Source organism: Nerophis ophidion, linkage group LG16, assembly GCF_033978795.1.
Source record: "Nerophis ophidion isolate RoL-2023_Sa linkage group LG16, RoL_Noph_v1.0, whole genome shotgun sequence".
In the NCBI taxonomy this organism is placed as follows: Eukaryota; Metazoa; Chordata; class Actinopteri; order Syngnathiformes; family Syngnathidae; genus Nerophis; species Nerophis ophidion.
This window is the reverse complement of record NC_084626.1, coordinates 15038218-15060537: the sequence shown is the minus strand read 5'-3', so window position 1 is coordinate 15060537 and position 22320 is coordinate 15038218. Positions and strand designations below refer to the sequence as shown.

The window sequence follows — 22320 nt, the reverse complement described above, 5'->3', positions numbered from 1 at the left end:
CTTACAGATGCAGCGACGAACTGCATTTAGTGACAGTGGTTTTCTGAAGTGTTCCTGACCCCATGTGGTGATATCCTTTAGAGATTTATACCGGTTTTGATACAGTGCCATCTGAGGGATCGAAGGTCACTGTCATTCATGCCGCTTACGTGGAGTGATTTCTCCAGATTCTCGGAACCTTTTGATGATATTATGGACCGTAGATGTTGAAATCCCTAAATTTCTTGCAATTGCACTTTGAGAAACGTTGTTCTAAAACTGTTTGACTATTTGCTCACGCAGTTGTGGACAAAGGGGTGTACCTCGCCCCATCCTTTCTTGTGAAGGACTGGGCATTTTTAGGAAGCTATTTTTATACCCAATCATGGCACCCACCTCTTCCCAATTCGCCTGCACACCTGTGGGATGTTCCAAATAAGTGTTTGATGAGCATTCCTCAACTTTATCAGTATTTATTGCCACCTTTCCCAACTTCTTTGTCACGTGTTGCTGGAATCAAATTTTAAGGTTAATGATTATTTGCAAAAAAAAAATTTCTTTATCAGTTTGAACATCAAATATGTTTTCTTTGTAGCGTATTCAACTGAATATGGGTTGAAAATGATTTGCAAATCATTGTATTCCGTTTATATTTACATCTAACACAATTTCCCAACTCATAATGAAACAAGGTTTGTAATTAAATCCAGTAGAAGAGGAACATATTACCAATGTTGCCTATCCAAAGCTAATTCTGCTGTGTGAGAACTGTTATTTGAACAATATGTTATTACTAACACTGTTATTTTAAAAATGGTTTAATTCCATTTTTGGCTTCTGCAGGTCATTTTGACGTTAGAGCACAAGCCTACAACGTTGTCATGATCGGAGACAGCTGCGTGGGCAAGACCTCCTTCATGAGGCGAGCTCAGAATGGCAAGTTTTATCCGGATATGCCCGCGTCTGTGGGTAAGGCCTTTGAACATTTTCACAATCGTATCACGAATACAAAGTACAAAAACAGTTAGAACTATGTCATTTGTGTGTTTTGAAGGTCTGGATACATGTATGTGGACTGTGGTCGTGGAGGAGAAACTTGTGGTGCTCCAGTTATGGGATACAGCAGGTCAAGAAAGGTGAGATCAAAATATATCTGCACTACAGAAATTAGTTTACACACTATTGTGGTCAAGGGAGTAGGTTTGATTTTGAGATTGGTGGGGACACAAAAGTGCTCCAAGGCAGCACTCTGAAAGTTTACTTTTTTTTTTTTTTTACATTAGTAATCATAATTTCACGTCATGCAGATGTTATAGGGTAAAGCAACTAAAATGAAAGCAAAGGAGACAAAATGGAAGAGTTCTCATCTTTACTCTTTAGTGTAGGGCTGTAGTGCAACTGTGCATCATACTGTCAATTAACATAGCTTACTGTCCAACAACAACATTAGAAATACATTCATGCAATACAACATTGTAAATAAACATAAATGAACTGTAATAATCTTGCCCCAACTTGTGTTTAAATCACTCACAATTTTTCCCTTCAACTACTTCTTTCTATTGCTGCTTTTGTACTGTAAATATGTTTGTCACTAATACTCAAATACAAGCAGATTAGTTTCCACTGGTTGTTCCTGTTTGAAAGAGCCAAACACATGCCTCCGCCGGTCTGTCACAGAAATGAACTGCTGGCCAAAAATATGTTGATGCATAACAGATACATTAGGGACAATGACCATAGAGCTTGATGGTACAGTTACTGCCTGAGCAAAAAGGCTTTTACTAAATATGAATATTACTTCATATTAATGAATTATATTTTAGCATTGTAAAATCACATGATCATCTAGTGAGGGCTTATTGTATTTCCACCTCTTTGGTATTTTCAAACCGTTGCTCACTTCTACACAAATACATGAAACTAAAAAATAATTTCAAAAATAAAACGGAAAGGTGAAATCCGGCGATCTGATTGGCTGTTAACCGTGGTTGAAATATTCTAAAGCCTTATCACAGCGCAGGCTATCACTCCGCCTCAGGCAAGCATGACTGGTATGAATGGAAGTTTTTGTCATGTATCCATGACAACGGACTGTTGCAGTCCGTAGTAAAAGACAGATGATGTTTTTACGATGTTAAAAAACGGACTAAAGTAGTTGAATTCACATGTTTAAGGTTAACTTTCACATCCGGGGAGGGTTAACAATGGTAAAGGGGACTAAGCATTGACTTTCACCTGAAAAAAAGCGGAGGTAAAGACGATGGGATGACATTAGAGGAAACGTGACCCCGGAAGTAAATGCGTCATCCCATAGCTTGTGTTTGTAATTTTTTTTTTTTTTTTTTTTTTTTTATATAATACAGCGTTAACAAAACGTCTGTATTTTTATAATATAGCGTTATATTTTCATACTATAGCGTTAACAAAACGTCTGTATTATTCATGACCCCGGAAGTAAATGGGGGGTAAGGTTTTTGTAGGGGGGAAGAAATTTGGCGTGACACTCGTCCGCTCGCTAGCAACCAGCATGTAGGCTAGCTTTTACAAGCAGAAGGAGTGACAGCGGGGACAGCCAATCACACGTAAGTTAGCATGAAACTGGCAACCAATCAGGGAGCGATATTTAGGTTAGAGGCGGGACTTCTAGCAGAGACGGACATTTAACCCTTTCTGTGCCATAATCATTGACTAAACATTACGGGCAGCGCTTGTATTGATAGTGACAACACAGTAGCGGCTGGATATTGGTAGGGACGTGTCCCTAGCGTCCCTACCCAATTCTACGCCCTTGATTGTGGTGGTTAATTTGTGTATTTATTTTGAAAGCTTTTTTTTTAATTTAAAGGTAAAAGTTAAAGTACCACTGATAGTCTCTCTCTCTCTCACACACACACACACACACACACACACACACACACACACACACACTAGGTGTGGTGAAATTACTCTCTGCGTTTGACCCATCCCCTGTGAGGTGAGGAGAGCAGTGAGCAGCAGTGATGGCCGCGCTCAGGAATCATTTTTGGTGATTTAACCCCCAATTCCAACCCTTGATGCTGAGTGCCAAGCAGGGAGGTAATGGGTTCCATTTTTATAGTCTGTGGTATGACTCGGCCGGGGTTTTGAACTCCCGATCTACCGATCTCAGGGCAGACACTCAAAACACAAGGCCACGGAGCAGGTTACACTGAATTTATGCGACCACGTTTTTTACGTTAGAATTTTTTTGACTTCATTTTTCCGTGTTTAAAAATATAGTTTGCGAAAATACAATATTTTTAACTTCATCCATCCATCCATTCATCTTCTTTTCGCTTATCCGAAGTCGGGTCACGGAGGGAGCAGCCTAAACAGAGAAGCCCGGACTTCCCTCTTCCCAGTTACTTCTTCCAGCTCTTCTCAGGGTAGCCCGATGCATTCTCAGGCCAGTTGGGAGACATAGTCTCTTCAACGTGTCCTGGGTCTTCCCCCGTGGTCTCCTACCAGTCGGACGCGCCCTAAATACCTCCCCAGGGAGGCGTTTACGTCTTTTTATGAAATATCACAAAAATAGGATCCAAATCATCTACAAAACCAAAGCCAGTGAAGTTGGCACGTTGTGTAAATCATAAATAACAACAGAATACAATGATTTGCAAATGCTTTTCAACCTATATTCAATTGAATAGACTGCAAAGACAAGATACTTAAAGTTCGAACTGGAAAACTTATTTTTTGTAAATATTAACTCATTTGGAATTTGATGCCTGCAGTGTGTTTCAAAAAAGCTAGCACATGTAGCAAAAAAGACTGAGAAAGTTGAGGAATCCTCATCAAACACTTATTTGGAACATCCCACAGGTGTGCAGGCTAATTGGGAACAGGTGGGTGTCATGATTGGTTATAAAAGCAGCTTCCATGAAATGCTCAGTCATTCACAAACAAGGATGGGGCGAGGGTCCCCACTTTGTGAAGAAATGTGTGAGCAAATTGTCCAAGAATTTAAGAACAACATTTCTCAATAAGCTGTTGCAAGGAATTTAGGGATTTCACCATCTACGGTCCGTAATATCATCAAAAGGTTCAGAGAATCTGGAGAAATCACTGCACGTAAGCGGCAAGGCCGAAAACCAACATTGAATGCCCTTTTGATCCCTCAGGCGGTACTACATCAAAAAGTGACATCAATGTGTAAAGGGTATCACCACATTGGGTCAGGAACACTTCAGAAAACCACTGTCAGTAACCACAGATTGTAGATACAGCTGTAAGAGCAAGTTAAAACTCTACTATGCAAAGCGAAAGCTATTTATCAACGACACCCAGAAACGCTTCGCTGGGCCCGAGCTCACCTAAGATTGATTGATGCAAAGTGGAAAAGTGTTCTGTGGTCTGACAGGTCCACATTTCAAATTATTTTTGGAAACTGCGGACGTGGTGTCCTGTGGACCAAAGAGTTAAAGAACCATCCGGATTGTTATAGGCGCAAAGTTCAGAAGCCAGCATCTGTGAAGTGAAGTGAATTATATTTATATAGCGCTTTTTCTCTAGTGACTCAAAGCGCTTTACATAGGGAAACCCAATATCTAAGTTACATTCAAACCAGTGTGGGTGTCACTGGGAGCATGTGGGTAAAGTGTCTTGCCCAAGGACACAACGGCAGTGACTAGGATGGCGGAAGCGGGAATCGAACCTGCAACCCTCAAGTTGCTGGCACGGCCACTCTACCAACCGAGCTAAACCGCCCCATGTGATGGTATGGGGGTGTATTAGTGCCCAAGGCATGGGTAACTTACACATCTGTGAAAGCACCATTTATGCTGAAAGGTACATACAGGTTTTGGAGCAACATATGTTGCAATGCAAGTAAAATCATCATGGGCGGCCCTGCTTATTTGAGCAAGACAATGCCAAGCCATGTGTTACAACAGCGTGGCTTCGTAGTAAAAGAGTGCAGGTACTAGACTGGCCTGCCTGCAGTCCAGACCTGTCTCCCATTGATAATGTGTGGCGTGTTATTAAACGTCAAATACCACAACGGAGACCCCGGACTGTTGAACAAAGGGGAGATCTCAACTTGACAGATGTAGAGGCAATCTGGATCCAGGTTCACTTGCCACATCTAAAGCCATTACTAATCTGCTGCTGCTATAGACCACCTTCCTCTGATGCAGTACATCTTGAAAAAATATGTGCAATGCTTCAGAATGTTTCTGACACAAACAGAGAAATTTATTTCTTAGGAGACTTAAATATTGACTGGCTCTCAAAAAACTGCCCTATGAAAAGAAAGCTTGATGACACTGCCACTGTATGTAACCTAGCTCAAATGATAAATCTACCAACCAGAATAAATATGAACAATTCTGGTGTATTGTCTTCAACTTGCATTGATCATCTTTTTACTAATTCAGTAGATAAATGCTCAAAGGTTGTTTCAGTGCCAATTGGATTTAGTGATCATAACATGATTGCAATGGCAAGAAAAGTGAAAGTCCCTAAAGTTGGACCTACAATTATATACAAGAGACTCTACAAACATTTCAGTGATAATGCCTTTATTGAAGATGTACATAACATACAGTGGGACAGTGTATTTGAGTCAAAGCATACTGAAGCAGCTCTGCATGAATTCATGAAGTCATCTTCTTCTGTCTGTGATAAGCATGCACCCATCAAGAAACTCACCGTCAGATCTGTCAAAGCCCCTTGGCTTGACTCTGATCTGAGACACTTGATGAAAGATAGAGATAAATGGAAAATAGTTGCTGTAGATTCAGGTAGCTCAGAGGACTGGCTAGCATATCGCTCTTTAAGAAACAAAGTGACCAAACTAAATAAACAGAAAAAAAGGGTGTACTACCAATCTAGAATTGAAGAAGTTAAACATGATGGCAAAAAACTTTGGAGTACTCAATCAAATCATGGGTAGAGATAAAATGGGAAAAACACCAGCATTTATAGAATCAGGTGAAGGATTTATCACCAAGCTCAAAGAAATTGCTAATTACTTCAACAATTATTTCATAAGTAAAGTTGATACTATAAGAAATGGCATGCTGCCTGTAAGTGGTATTCTATCTGAGTCACTTATTAAAAATGATATCATGCAGGACAAAGAATGTACATTTGAATTCTCAGTCACCAATGTATTGGAAATTGAGAATCTATTGTCTGAATTGAAATCTGACAAACCTTGTGGTCATGATAATATAGATAGTAGACTTTTAAAGTTGTCAGCTGGAATAATAGCCAGTCCGATATGCTATATTTTTAACTTAAGTTTTAAAGAAGGAATCTATCCTCAAGTATGGAAGGTCGCAAGCGTGACTCCTCTACCAAAAAATAGGAATGAAGCATTCACTGGATTAAATAGTAGGCCCATTAGCATTTTACCAGTATTAGGAAAATTAATGGAAACAATTATATTTAAGCAAATTCAAAAGTATTTCTCTATAAATAACATTCATTCAGACTTTCAACATGCATATAAAACTGGCTATTCAACATGCACAGCTCTCACACAATTAACAGATGACTGGCTAAAACAAATTGACAGTAAATTATTAGTTGGCACAGTGCTACTAGATTTTAGTGCAGCTTTTGCTATTATTGATCACAAACTACTACTTATAAAACTGTCTGCTTATGGTTTTAAACTCTCAGCGATTAACTGGATGAAAAGCTACCACGTGTCATGTTCAATGGAACCCTTTCAAATATTAAAACATTATATTGTGGCATTCCACAGGGAAGTTGCCTGGGACCTTTATTATTCTCAATATTTGTAAATGATATGTCATGTATTTTAAAGAATAGTTGCTGTGCAATTTACGCAGATGACACAACAATATATGCACATGCAGATAATTGCACCGACCTGAGCACTCTACTACAAGATGAGGTCATGCGGATTTCCAAATGGGTTACAGAAAATAAGATGAAACTTAATATTTCCAAAACAAAATGTCTTGTTATTTGCTCAAAACATGCTCATAGAAAGGAACGCATATTAAATGTTTCTCTGAACGGAGTTCATGTTGAACAAGTTAAAGAGGCCAGGTTGCTGGGAGTTACAATAGATGAAAGACTATCTTGGGCCACTCACATTAAAAACATAGTAACAAAAATGAGCAGAAGCATTTCAATCATAAGAAGAAGTGCCTATTTTTTAACTAACACATCTATGAAGCAAGTTATACAATCCCTTGTATTGTCACATATGGACTACTGCCCAGCAATCTGGTCTAATGCATCTAAACAAGATCTAAATAAAATCCAGCTTACCCAAAACAGAGCTGCCAGACTAGCTCTCCATTGCTCATTTAGGACTGGCATTGAGCTCATGCATCATGAATTGTCATGGATGAATGTTGATGAAAGACTGGCTTGTAGTTTGATTCTATTTTTAAAAAACATCTAAACATACCATAAACCTTCATATCTGTATTCTCAGCTCTTGCTTGCCAGTGACAGTCACAACTACAGTACCAGGCTAGCCCAAAGAGGTGCTTTCACCCGTCTTAAACCCAAAAGTGATGTTTTGAAAAAGACTGTAATGTATCGGGCAATCACTTACTGGAATAGACTTCCACAATATCTGCTATCAATCACCAGCATAGTGGGCTTTAAGAATAAACTAAAAGGAGAAGTATTGCGTAGAGATTATTTTAGATTGTACCTAATGTCATGACTGTTTTTATTGACTATTGAGTATTTTATTGACTATGGGATAAGCAGCAGAAAATGGATGGATGATACTTTTTTCGTCACTTATTGTTTGTCTTTGGTACACTAATGTGTATATTTTAGGCCATTGGTTCTTTGTTTTATTTTTGCAAAAATGTATACAGTATATCTATTTTTATATTGCTATTTTTATCTTTGGTATGAAAATTATTATGTAACAACATTTATTGGTTCTTTGTTGTTCCTATTTTTGTATTATGTCAATTTATTATTGGATCATGTTGTACTGCATTTTAATCGTTTGTTCTGTGGTTGTGTGATGTTTTTTGCCTGGACCCCAGGAAGAATAGTCTCCACTGCGGTGTAGACTAATGGGGATCCTTAATAAACTAATAATAAGATGTACATCAAGCAAGAATGGGAAAGAATTACACCTGAAAAGCTTCAAAAATTGGTCTCCTCAGTTCCCAAACGTTTACTGAGTGTTGTTAAAAGGAAATAATTTAAAGTAATTTCATTGTCTCAAATTTCCAAGAAAGGAAAAATGATGTCACTTCCTGGGAATTTGTCTTTTTTGCCTCAAACTTGACAAGCCTGAATTATTGGCGCATTAAAATCCTTGTCAACTTCTAAGGGTTTACATTTGTCACAGACTACTTGTCTTTTATTTCTCACAACACAGGGATGTCAAACATGCGGCCAACGGGCCGAATCAGGCCCGCGAGATGAGTTTGCCAAGTGTAGAATTGAGCTGCATTTTTAAACTAAAGAAACTGCTGTTATTATTGTGTCCACTGGATGTCGCAATAGCATTTCTAGTATGCAAGGAAAATGTGTTACACATAGGATGAGAAAGTATACCAGGACTTAAGTGCTAAAGTGGGGCTGTGACTCCTCCCCCTCAACCCAATGTAAAAACAAACATCAGTACAATAAACAATTGGTAACTCCACTAAAAATGCTGCTTGAGACACTGCACCTTGATATACTTCTGTGAAAATTATTGTCTTTTTGCAAATTTAAATGTTAAATGGGTTCTACTTGTATAGCGCTTTTCTATTTTCAAGGTTCTCAAAGCACTTTGACACTATTTCCACATTCACACACACACACACACACACATCCATGCAAGGCGCTAACCACGACCCATTAGGAGCAAGGGTAAGTGTCTCGCTCAAAGACACAACAGACGTGACGAGGTTGGTAGAAGGTGGGGATGGAACCAGGAACTCTCAGGTTGCCCCCACAGCCACTCTACCAACCGCGCCACACCGTCCCCCCAAAATGTAACAGTGGAAATGACAAATGAGGTAGTTTATACATAGAAGCGTTTTTATTTTATGCTTTATTTTGTTTTTTGTTCAATCCTAGATGGGCTGTGTCTTAAAGGCCTACTGAAACCCACTACTAACCACCACGCAGTCTGATAGTTTATACATCAATGATTAAATATTAACATTGCAACACATGCCAATACGCCCTTTTTAGTTTACTAAATTACAATTTAAATTTCCCGGGAGTTTCGTCTTCGAAATGTCATGTAATGATGACGTGTACGCAAGACGTCACAGGTTTTTAGGAAGTATGAGCGGTGCGAACACACACAGCTAATGTCGTCTGCTTTAACGGCATAATTAAACAGTTTTTTGGACATCTGTGTTGCTGAATCTTTTGCAATTTGTTCAATTAATATTGGAGAAGTCACAGTAGAAAGATGGAGTTGGGAAGCTTTAGCTTTTAGCCACACAAACACACGGTGATTCCTTGTTTAAAATTCCCAGAGGTGAAACTTTACTATGGATCAGAGCGCGGTCAAGAGAACATGGATCCTGACCACATGTCAACCAGCAGGTTTCGGTTAGAAAATTGTGGTTAAAAAGTCAGTTCTTACCGGAGAAAAGCTGAGCTTGTGCCGTCCATAGCTGCCGTCGACTCCCCTGAGACACTGCGCGTCAAGACACCCGTGGACGTACACCTCCGACTTTCAGGTAATATTAAACTCACTAAAACACTAGCAACACAATAGAAAGATAAGGGATTTCTCAGAATTATCCTAGTAAATGTGTCTAAAAACATCGGAATCCGTCCCAATGCATTTGCGTTTTTTGTTTTTTTTCTAGTCCGTCGCTATCAATATCCTCAAACACGAATCTTTCATCCTCGCTCAAATTAATGGGGAAATTGTCGTTTTCTCGGTCTGAGTAACACTTTTTTTGGAGCCTCCCATTAAAAACAATGTGAATATGTGGGGATCCATCAAACATGTGACGTCATCGTCTGCGACTTCCGGTAAAGGCAGGGCTTTTCTCTTAACACCGACAGTTGCGAACTTTATCGTGGATGTTCTCTACTAAATCCTTTCATCAAAAATATGGCAATATCGCGAAATGATCAAGTATGACACATAGAATGGACCTGCTATCCCCGTTTAAATAAGTAAATCAAATTTCAGTAGGCCTTTAATGTTGAATTGCTTCGTGGAAACAGTGAGATTAAGTCTGAATTCATTGTGTTCTTCATGGTGTTTTTGAGACCACACCATTTTTTTCCTCAGAATGTTAACTTGAAGGGTTTTGTCAAGAGGATTATTTAATTGGGGGTTAAATTGGCTGCTGCTTACTGCTCCCCTCACCTCCCAGGGGGTAATCAAGGGGTGATGGGTCAAATGCAGAGAATAAATTCGCCACACCTAGTGTGTGTGTGTGTGGCAATCATTGGTACTTTATTTGTGATATTTACATTTTCAGAATATGCCTGCTATATTTAGAGCCAAAGTAAAACAAATTGAAGTTGTGGTAGTTGTATTTTTAAGTTATTATGCCATGATTTTCCTCCGGCACACGTGGGAATAGATTTTCCTCCACGCGGCCCCTGAGTTTGACACCCCTAATGTCACCTAATCTTTTTGACATTCATTAATTTTTCATTTGTAAGGTTTCACAGTGTCACCAAGCAGCTCTTTCATAAAGCGCATGCATTTCTCCTGATGTACGACATCACTTCCTGGCAAAGCTTCACCTCTGTTCACTTCTGGGCAAGCTGCATTCAGGTTAGTGCTTGCTCACTTATGACAGATAAAACACTGAATATTGACAACATATTTTACAATAAAGCAAAATGCAAAAAAAATGCTACAAACAGCGAAATATGAATGCGAAGGGTAAAAAAAAACAACTAATATTTGATATATCACTAAGCTTTAGAACTTCACAGTAGAAATCTCCTTCCGCGTCTGTCCCTGAAACCTGCATTTCAGGCTGGCTGCTCTGGAAACACTCTGTGGAAACGCTCCCCAGGCACACTGCTTGGTGCCTCGTCTGAGCTGCTGTGACTTAGATTACCATAGTAACTAGTAGGGGTGTAACGGTACACAAAAATTTCGGTTCGGTACATACCTCTGTTTAGAAGTCACGGTTCGGTTCATTTTAGGTACAGTAAAAAACAACAAAATATAAATTTTTTGGTTATTTATTTACCAAATTTGTAAACAATGGCTTGATCCTTTTAACATTGGGAACACTATAATAATTCTGCCCACGTTAATCAACATTAAACTGCCTCAAGTTGTTGCTTAGATGAAATAAAATGACAACTTTTCTTCTACATATAAAAAGTGCAACAAACAGTTTCATGTCAACTCATCATGCTTAATTTATTACAGTATTGGGTAAGCCTGTAGTTGATTTTTTTATAATGTAAATGTTATATATTTATCAACATGTGATAGCAGGGACCCTGTCATTCAAAACTAGGCTGCTACATTACTAATGATTAATGTATCTATAGCTAAAAAATAGTACAATAGCAATAGGAGAGACTATTCATCCCTAAATACCATGGAGTTCATGTAGGCTTTATGATGCATTTACATTATATACACTATCAGAGACAGAAACTCTTCATTTAACATGTCCTTTTTTGCTGCTTCAGCACACCTCAATCAACACTGTCCGTAACACACACACACCGCAAAATGAGCTAACGTTACGCTAAAAGCTAACTAGCCTTCACCTAAAGCCAGGACTGCGAGTGAGCTGAGCTGCAGTTTGTTTCTAGAAGGTCAACGGGCTCATAGTGATGTTTAGAGAGTAGTTGACTTGGAAGTGTTTAGTATAACTTTCGGAGAGTCCGTTGCTCACCTGCTAAACGCCTATCTGCTCGACGCTGAAGCGCTGACTAGATGCGCTCTGACTACGCACTGCTGATTGGCTTGTTACCGCTATGGTTGTAACCAATCAGATGGTTGTGTGGGAGGGACAATGCTGGGTGCTGTGTAGGAAACAGAGGCAGAAAGGAGCTGAGCTGTTTGTTAAGACTTTAGCATAAGCGGCTACTTCATTAGTTCGTGTTGAATTCGTTCGGTAATCCTCCGCACCGAACCGAAACCCCCGTGCCGAAACGGTTCAATACAAATACACGTACCGTTACACCCCTAGTAATTAGAATATCATGCAAAAGATTCCCACAATTTAAATACTTTACAGCTCAAGACTTCCAGTCATTTGAAAACATCACTGCACATCATATTGGCAGCTACTGTTTCCGTCTTAAAAATCTAAAAAAATATATTTGGGAATGTCCGGCGAGCCAGATTGAAAAACTTTACGGCTCTGGGCTTAATTTGCGCAGGTCTGCTTTAGAGGCTTATGAAGGCCTCCAAAGCAGAGAAGTGTAGAGTAATTAACGGGCATATTGTGCTGTAAGTCTGAAGCAAGTTAGCCTGTAAAGTATGAAAAACGCTGAGTTGAGAAAGTCCACATGAAATAAAATGATCAGAAAACCTGCCTCCCCATCCAAGTAAAGATCCATCTTGTGTCCTGTTTGTCTGTAGGAAGGGGCTGTGGAAAAGAACATTCCCATTTTACTTCTTGGAAATAAAAGCGACGACGTGCGACGCAGCGTTAAAACCGAAGATGGGCAGAATGTTGCAAAGGTAATGGCTCTGGGAAAAGCAGAAAATACTTTTAGTGGTAACTTTGGCTTTGCTAGGAGTACAACGCAGATTTCATGGAGTGTAGCGCGGTCACTGGTGACAACGTGATTCAGTCTTTGGAGGCAGTTGCCAGGTAATACACCGCCTGTGTGTGTGTGTGAGACGCACGGTATGTCTTTAATATTCAAGTGTGACTTCTTGTCGTCAGGTTGTTGAGTCAGACGGTTGGTGGACAAGAGGAAGGCGGGGTGTTGCACAAAGAGCCCGCAAAGAAAACATCAGGATGTTGCTGAAGGCATGAAGTGGTGCAATGTGCTACATCTCGGGGTTGGTTTGCTCTGTAAAGGTGCATTTCAGCCATTTTACTGGCCGCAGCTTTAGGTACGCTTGCACTAATTGCGCTGCTTTGCGCTTATCAGAATTGCATGCTCCTTCGTGATGTCAATAATATCCCACCCGACATCTTTTTGGCTCCTTTTTAATGTAGGCTAAAATAAATTTGATTTAAGTGTAGTTGCTCCACCTGGTGAACAAGTTAATTACTTTCTCCCGCCTATTTTGTTATCTATACTTGTGAAAGTAGACCTCATATTACCATACATACTGTACAACATCTGCATGTGTACTAGAGATGCGTGGTTTGCGGTCTCATCCGCAGAGTCTGTGGGTCGGCGGTTGACATGACGAAAAAATAGATTTTAATTATATTTGAGCGGGTGGCGGTTGAACCATCCGGAAATATTTGATATGCATGGTTCTGTGATCGGTATCCTTTGCCATTCAAAGTGCCATTTAAGACCCGTGTCATAAAGCGAAGAAGACAATAAGAGACGCTATTATTCTACTGAATGACTGCCGGCAGTCACCGAAATAATAAGTATTAGGGCGTGCTATGAAGCCATTGGCTTTGTCGCCTACTACAACATGTACGATCTGCTCGTCAGTCCAGCATCATGTTGTGTGTGGCTTCCGCGGCAACACGCACACGACTGCAAGGCATACTGGGTGACACAAAGTACACTAATGGTTGTGATATAAACAATTTTAACACTCTCAGTAATATGCGCCACGCTGTGAAGCCACACCAATTAAGAACAACAAACACATTTTCGGGAGAATATCCTCACAGTAACACAATCCCCCCCCCCCCATGCGTCGGTAAGGTGGGCGGGGTTGGGGGTGCGGGGTGTAAAATATATTCAGGAACTGTCACGGTTACAAAGGATTATGGGTATTTGTTGTGTTGTGTTACTGTGAGGATGTTCTCCCGAAATGTGTTTGTCAATCTTGTTGGGTGTGGCTTCACAGCATGGCACATATTAGTAAGTGTTAAAGTTGTTTATATCACAACCATCAGTGTACTCTATCACCCAGTATGCCTTTCAATCTTGAACGTGTAATTGCGGAAGCTGCACTCATGTTGCCAAACCAACAATCGGTTCGTACATATTGTTGAAGGTGTCTAAGGTAATGGCTTCACATCACGCCCATATTCTTGTAATCAGGATGAACGCAATTGGTTAGTCGCGGGAACGTTAGCGGCTCCAATTGTCATCATTGCTCTGTGAAACATGTTTAAATAGCTCTGTGAGTGGTAAAGGTGAACAACCTCTGATGTATTTCAGCGGGCGGATACGGTCCTGATAAAATGTTGGTTCGGGTGGACGGCGGGTGGATAACGACTTTGGTGATGCGGATGTTATAATTGCCTATCCGCGCATCTCTAATGTGTACACATTGTTGTGGCCATCATGTATTTGTACAGTCTTCTACCGTGTGTGCAGATGAAGTCATCCTTCGCTTATCGCTATTAATTCCAGACCTACAATACAGGCCAAAAAGTTTGGACACACCTCATTTCAACGCGTTTTCTTTATTTTCATGACTATTTACATGGGGCAGCACGGTGGAACAGGGGTTAGTGCATGTACCTGACAATATGAAGGCCCTGAATAGTCCTGGGTTCAATCCCGGGCTCAGGATCTTTCTGTGTGGAGTTTGCATGTTCTCCCCGTGAATGCGTGGGTTCCCTCTGGGTACTCCGGCTTCCTCCCACTTCCAAAGACATGCACCTGGGGATAAGTTGATTGGCAACACTAAATTGGCCCTAGTGTGTGAATGTTGTCTGTCTATCTGTGTTGGCCCTGTGATGAGATGGCGACTTGTCCAGGGTGTACAACGCCTTCTGCTCGAGTGCAGCTGAGATAGGCTCCAGCATCCCCCGCCACCCCAAAAAGGGACAAGCGGTAGGAAATGGATGGATTGATGGACTAGTTAGATTACAGATTGTCACTAAAGGCATCACAACTATGACACCTGTGAAGTGAAAAAAAATTTCAGGTGACTACCTCTTGAAGCTCATCAAGAATGCCAAGAATGTGCAAAGCAATAATCAGATCAAAGGGTGGCTATTTTGAAGAAACTGGAATACAAAACATATTTTCAGTTATTTTAACCCCACGTGTTCATTCATAGTTTTGATGCCTTTAGTAACAATCTACAATGTAAATTAGTCGTGCAAATAAAGAAAACCCATTGAAAGAGAAGGTGTGTCCAAACTTTTGGCCTGTACTGTATAAGTGAGTTTTTGCAATGTAAAATATTGTATTTGTATCTTGAACATTTTCATAGAGCATAAAACGTCTACTAGTCCTCTCGACATGAAGTAACACACATAGTCACATTTACACTTGTTTTACCCAATAGTGGATATAAAATACAATCTGTAATATGTATGACATATTGTATACTAATACTCATATTTTTTTAAAAAGTGAATCATATTTATATAGCGATTTTCTCTAGAGCAGGGGTCGGGAACCTTTTTGGCTGAGAGAGCCATGAAATCCAAATATTATAAAATGTATTTCCGTAAGAGCCATATAATATTTTTTTAACACTGAATACAATACGTGCATTTTTAAGTAAGACTAACATTTTTTAGAGGATAATAAATATTTTATTCATTTTAATAACATTATTCTGAAGCTAACCAATAATAACTTAAATACTTCTTACCATTAATGCGACCCTCCTGTACCCCAAAGGGCAGCTGGGGTTGGTTGAGCCACCCATAACCTTGAACAGGTGCGGTAGGAAACGGATGGATGGTTTAAAATGCATGAGAATGTTTTATTATTTGAACGTTATTTTGAAAAGTTATTTCCAGCGGAATTATTCATTACTTATCGTGTTAAGCAATGTCAGCAAAGATTTATCTGAGAACCAGATAGAGTCTTCTAAAGAGCCACATCTGGCTTGCAAGCCATAGGTTACCTACTCCCTGATCTAGAGACTCAAAGAGCTTTACATAGTGAAACCCATTATCTACAGTTAAACCAGTGTGGGTGACACTGGGAGCAGGTGGGTAAAGTGACTTTGCCAAGGACACAACAGTGACCAGGATGGCGAAAGCATAGATCAAATCTGGAGACCTTAAGTTGCTGGCACAGCCTCCCCTCCCCTCGAGCCACAACCACAAACCTATTAAAATACAGTAAATTGTTCAATGATTATATGCTGTGCAATATATTACAATAGCTAAGATTTATCTTAGATATTGTAAGTGTATTTAGCCATTGTTATGCTTGAATGCTCAATTTAGACCAAAAACAGGCAACATGTGGCTATTTTGATGTGGTAGCTTTCTCAAAAAGTTGCAATTTTTTGTGGCATTTTTAATTTTTTAATAACATTGAATCAACTTCTTATTATATGAATGTACTAGTAATGTTTTTAAGTGTTCCTTGCAATCTTGTGTTTTTGAGATTGAGGTTACAACACAAATTTGAAACAAATATGGTATTGATATTTTACTAATTTTATTACAGCACAGACCTAAAAGTAAACATCCAATGGTAGTACAAATACATGATCAACATACTCAGAACTCATTGTCAAATTACCATACCATTTTAATTATTTATAATTACAGATAGAAACACCACCAAAGGCTTCCTTTGTGTCGTGTCTGCAACTTACACTTGTTCTGTCAACTTTATTTTTTGTTTTGCTTTAGGTGAAAATGTGTTTATGGTCCAACACATACTGTGCACGTTGAGACCAATCTATAGCACTAAATGTTCATGGTAAATAAGAGCCAATGAGGGATCATCACACTTCAACATCTCTAACAAATGTAAATGCTGTCTCTTTGTAACATCCCCATACCAAATATTTTCTTGGCAAACCCTGGATCAACAACTTTGTCTACACAAGAAACAAACATAAGTTTTGACTAGACAGTTGACGTGCGCGTTTGAGCGCCGCTAAGACATTTGATTGGCAAAAATTACGCTGATTTGGCAGAATATGGAGGAAAGTTGCAAGGTTGCACATACTACTCAAAATTGGTTGAGTTTGCATGAATTCCTAGGAACTAAAATGTGCTTAATATAAATATTTTTGACTAATAAATACAGACAGTGCTGTCATGCGAAACAACGAGGAACTGTGATGATTTTTTAGATAAATATGTAAATTTTGTCTATCAGTGTTGGCCCTGCGATGAGATGGTACACCGCCTTCCGCCCGAATGCAGCTGAGATAGGCTCCAGCACCCCCGCGACCCCAAAAAGGGATAAGCGGTAGGAAAAAGATGGATGGATATTTTTGAATTAGAGTGATAAGACAAAACACCTCGTGGTGACTATATTACAGATGCAGGTCACTCAATAATTAATGGCAATAAAACTCTGGTGTAAATTGTATCTAATTTGTGTTGCAAACTAATCTAAAATGTCTCTTGTTCTTCTATTTGATGTGGTCGTACTTCCAGACAAGCAAAGCCAACGGTGTCCTCCCTTAGAGCGACTAGTCCTGCGAAGGCATCATCAGGCCTCCAACAGAACCACAATATCGAAAAGTACTCCTTAAGTTCGGATCTCAGGATTGTCACATCCGCTTTTCAGCATACCTTCGTCTTCAGAGAAGCTTCATCTAGAATGCAGTTCTTCTCTGGCCGTAGCGTCTTGTTGCTCCTGGGCTTTGTACTCTTGTTTCCTTTGTCTGTGACCAGCGTGGTACTGTCGGATAGCACTTAAGACATCAGCGGGCTTCCAGCGGTCGCGGGTAAGAGCGTCCCTCAGGGTGAAAGTGCCATCTCTCGTACGGCGAACTCCCTTGCAGAAGGCCGTGCTGCGCAACTCCAGTCCGATCTCGTGCACCACTTTGCGGAGGTAGTTCTGCGTTTCGTTTAGGCATTGTACCTCTAAGAACATAAAAACAATTTGGTGAGTTAAAACGGTTAAATATGTTGTCCAAAAGCAGGGATGTCATGATGTATCTTTTTCACCTTGGATAAGCTAGCAGCACCAACTATAGTACATACTTTTTAAAATGTTGGAAAAGTTTTGATTAAGTGAAATTAGTCCAATAACAATTGTTGTTATGAAAAACACATGACACATTAATGCTTTTGAAGTAATTTTTTTGGCAACACCAATAACTTGACCTCATATGTTTGTTATTGAATACGTTCTGACACCATTCTTTCTGCCTTGGAAACTTCGTATGTGTTGGTTATATGTAATTATTATTTGATAACTGTTTTATAGAGGTTAGATTCTTTGGGTGTGTGTGTATCCACGCTACTTCTGCTTTTCATGACAGTCTGTAATTAAATACATAAATAACCGATATTTGGACATTTGTCTATTAATTCAGTATCGTCCACGCTCCTATTGTGATGCATTGACAAATGTGCTGTTTCAGACTGCAACATTTAGATGTTAAATGACTGCCCCGCTTTAAACTGTCAGTTTAAAAGATTTTAGATGCAAGCCGATATCATCTGAAACTTGTTTTGTTGCCGATAGGGTCGTTCCTATACCAATATTTTGGTACCGGTACCAAATGTATTTTGTTACTTTTCAAAGAAAGGCGAAGACAAAAAAAAATATTATTGGCTTTATTTTAACAGAAAATCTTATGATACATTAAATATATGTTTTTTATTGCAATCAGATAGAAACATTTTCATAAAATAAGAGAGAACATTGCCCTAAACACATGCTCTTTTAATAATAAATAGGCAAACAAAAGCTCCTAATATGGCTGCAGACGTATGCAGATTGTGTAATTTCCCATTCTGTTGTTTTGTTAAAATTATAAGGGACAAGCAGTAACATGAATTATTAATCCGCTTGTTTAATTACTTTTAATATCTGCTTTCTTTTTGTTTTACCATGTTCTACCTACACTTCTGTTAAAATGTAATAAGCGCTCATGCTTTGGTTGTTTGGGTACTTTACATTAGTTTTAAGTGATCATACACATTTTGGTATCAATCCAATACCAAGTAGTTAAAGGACCATACATAATTAAAGTACAAATAAAAAAAAGGAAAAAGGATTTTGTGATAGTATAAAGTGAAGTGAATTGAATAGCGCTTTTCTCTAGTGACTCAAAGCGCTTAACATATCGAAGTTACATTTAAACCAGTGTGGGTGGCACTGGGAGCAGGTGGGTAAAGTGTCTTGCCCAAGGACACAACGGCAGTGACTAGGATGGCGGAAGCGGGGATCGGACCTGGAACCCTCAAGTTGCTGGCACGGCCACTCAATCAACCGAGCTAAACCGCCCATTGTAGTATCGACTAGATACGGCTCTTGTACTTGGTATCGTTACAGTCGATCCTAAGTATAGAGAGCCACCCATTTGTTTACATTCAGGAGCACTTTCTTTTTGTTAGCAGTGAGGTATTGTATCCTCCTACAGTGTGTAGCTAGTCCTCATCCTGCAAGGATGATACTTTTAAGAAACGTATTTGTCGCCATGGAGATGTGGATTAGTGATTCAGAAGTAGCTTATACACTGCCGACTGCGGATGGAAGTTAACCGCTACGGGTTGCCAACTTCTTGAAAACAAAAAACAAAAGGGACATCACGTTGGTCTGGACAGTGTTCCAAAAAAGTGTGCTGCTTAATAAAAAACATTCACCATTTGAGGAATTCGATAGTTAACATAACTAATGTACGGATTAGGATAACATTTTCTGAAAATGTCCGAAATAGATCCTGGAACAAGTGCTTTATTAGTTTTCATCAATATTCAAATATGAGTTTGTTAAAATATTTGTTTTGTCACCATACAGTATAAACCAGTGGTGCACCAAAGAATAACTTTTTTAAATATTGGAATATAAGTTTTATTTTCACAGTGTTACTGCTGAAACTGTGTGTTATGTTACAATCTACTTAATAAATAAAACCTCTGCCTGGTTTTTGATGAATACTTAGGCCTTCTAAGCTACTGAATTGTAATGTTGGTCATTGTGGTGGTACTTGTACAGCCAAGAGCTTTCTGAGTTTGAGAACCACTGTTATAGACCGATAACCAGGTTTATAGCATCTTTGTTTCAGTTTATTTCCTGGTATGTAAAATAATGTCAAAACTATCCACAACATAGCAATTGAAGTAGAGGAAGTTTTTTTACCCAGAGTGAAGTTTGGAGGCTGGAAGCGAATGCACCTCAGGCCCGTCAAAATGGGCGGTGACTTCCCATCTGGGCCAAGTAAACCTTGCACAGCCATCTCGTAGGCTTCCTGGGAACGCATGTCTACGTTGGCGTACCTATGAGAGGAGGAATATGACCTAGTGAGGACTGAATGACGTTTCAACACAAGTTAATGGGGTAATGTAGAATATTCTTACGTTAACAAAGCCTTCTGATTTGCTCCCTGCAGCATTGCCAAAACTTTGTCCAGCTTATCTTGCGTAATGTGATCTGTTGAGCAAAATGTAAACATGGTAATCCAGTAAATTATGAAGAGTCATTCAACATCTATTCAGTCAGATCACCTGAGAAAGTTTTATATATATATATATTTATTTGATCGCCTTTAATATTTAGAATGCAATATATATATATATATATATATATATATATAATATATTGCATTCTAAATATTAAAGGCCTTTAATATTCGGCCTTTAAAGGACTTTAATATCGCCTTTAATATTTAGAATGCAATATATATATATATATATATATATATATATATAATATATTGCATTCTAAATATTAAAGGCGATCAAATGTCTGCTTACAATGGAGCCAATGGGTCTATTCCGCCTATAAAGCATCCAAACACCTCCATTGAGGTTATTATATGTAAGTATATATGTAATGTAGTCATGGGCACATATATAATAACATTAATATTTATCTATTTTGATAATTTCAAGCAAACGTGGCGCATTCATTTTAAAAACGCATTACGTTAGCTTTTTTTTCCCCATCACTTATTTTTGCTCACTGCAGACTTAATGAGAGCCAACAAACACAATAAAACATCAGTTACTGTGCAATGTCTGTTGTATTTAGGATGCCGACTACTAGGATGTTCATATATTACAATTTACATAAAGAATGACTATAATCCTCACGAAAAAAAAGGGTGGAGAGGCAGGGGGACCAATCGTGTCATTGTTGCCATTTTAGGGCCCCAAATAACTGAGAAAGTGTACAAACTTGTCGGAATACGTCCTCGGCCTTCTTCTGTCTAGGTGAGATGCATGATTTATGATCTACAATAAACATGCAGGGAGCAAGGAAGCGAGGAAACACCTCGCCAGTCGATCTTGTCGAAATTGAACACAGGCTTGTGGTCACACCTCCGCTATAGTTTGTCTGCGTTAGAGCATATAATAATATCACTAATACTTTTTTAATATTCAAGTCAAGAAATGTAAATTAAGTTTTGTTAGTGGATTTTTCAATGTTTTTTATGGACAAAATAGAGGACTTTCCATTAGCTCCGCTGTAAACAGACTTTTATTTACGTTTATTTTCAAGTTAGAATGCGTAAAAAAAAATACATCCGTCATCATGTCTTTCATAATGATTGTGAACGATAGGGCAAAATTCCCCCAAAAAGTGCAGTTCCTCTTTAAGCATGGAATTCAAATACATCAATGTTATCCATATACTTTATTAATTTGCGATAAAATATATTTGGGGCTACCTGTTCGCCCTCGCTCATAAACATTGGTGAATTTAGCTTCTGATTACAACATTGCACAGTAGCTGAATTCCTAACTCCACTTTTTAAAGATGTCATATGATTTTTTGTATTTTTTACACAACATGTAATGGTAGTCCTTTGCTCTATCGTTTGCATAGGTTTTGTTTACACACCATCTTCAAGCCGCTTTCTGATTGTCTTTTCAGGACTTATGGGAATCCCAAATACACAACAGGTGCAAACAGGTAAAAAAAAAAAGTTGACTTTCCATAATAGGACCCCTTTAAAGGCCTACTGAAACCCACTACTACCGACCACGCAGTCTGATAGTTTATATATCAATGATGAAATATTAACATTGCAACACATGCTAATACGGCCTTTTTAGTTTACTAAATTGCAATTTTAACTTTCCCGCAAAGTGTCGTGTTGAAAACATCGCGGTATGATGACGCGTATGATGACGCGTGCCTTTGACGTCTCGGGTGGTAGCGGACATTATTTTCCAGCCCGATCCAAGCTATAAGTAGTGTGCTTTAATTGCATAATTACACAGTATTCTGGACATCTGTGTTGCTGAACAGCCGGTGTTTCCCTGTTTAAAATTCCCGAAGGTGAAGCTTTACTATGGAACAGAGCGGTCAACCGAACATGGATCCCGACCACATGTCAACCGGCAGTTTTCGGTGATAAAATTGTGGTAATAAGTCGGCCCTTACCGGAGACATCAGCGGAGCTTCCGTCCTGCTGCAGCTGCGTGACTTCCCTCA

The 22320-nt window shown here is 39.1% G+C and overlaps 2 protein-coding genes across 5 annotated transcripts in view; one reads left to right on the top strand and one right to left on the bottom strand.

Moving 5' to 3' along the window:
• rab44 (RAB44, member RAS oncogene family) overlaps positions 1 to 19803 on the top strand; it is a 29825-nt gene extending 10022 nt beyond the window's left edge. For 2 of the 4 annotated variants that reach the window (XM_061874397.1, XM_061874396.1), the window contains exons 5-10: positions 823 to 948; positions 1034 to 1115; positions 10585 to 10699; positions 12482 to 12583; positions 12640 to 12716; positions 12792 to 19803. In XM_061874397.1, the coding sequence (XP_061730381.1) occupies positions 823 to 948; positions 1034 to 1115; positions 10585 to 10699; positions 12482 to 12583; positions 12640 to 12716; positions 12792 to 12876 (587 nt within the window). In that variant the 3' untranslated portion in view covers positions 12877 to 19803. Of the gene's footprint in view, positions 1 to 822; positions 949 to 1033; positions 1116 to 9572; positions 9639 to 10584; positions 10701 to 12481; positions 12584 to 12639; positions 12717 to 12791 lie in introns of those variants that run through there. The other 2 variants (XM_061874398.1, XM_061874399.1) reach the window with 2 other exon arrangements.
• Positions 16388 to 22320, bottom strand: part of trub2 (TruB pseudouridine (psi) synthase family member 2) — an 18440-nt gene continuing 12507 nt past the window's right edge. Inside the window, exons 7-9 of the mRNA XM_061874400.1 lie at positions 20238 to 20310; positions 20020 to 20156; positions 16388 to 17792 (exon numbers count right to left, since the gene is read on the bottom strand). Of these exons, the coding sequence (XP_061730384.1) occupies positions 17518 to 17792; positions 20020 to 20156; positions 20238 to 20310 (485 nt within the window). The 3' untranslated portion in view covers positions 16388 to 17517. The remainder of the gene's footprint in view (positions 17793 to 20019; positions 20157 to 20237; positions 20311 to 22320) is intronic.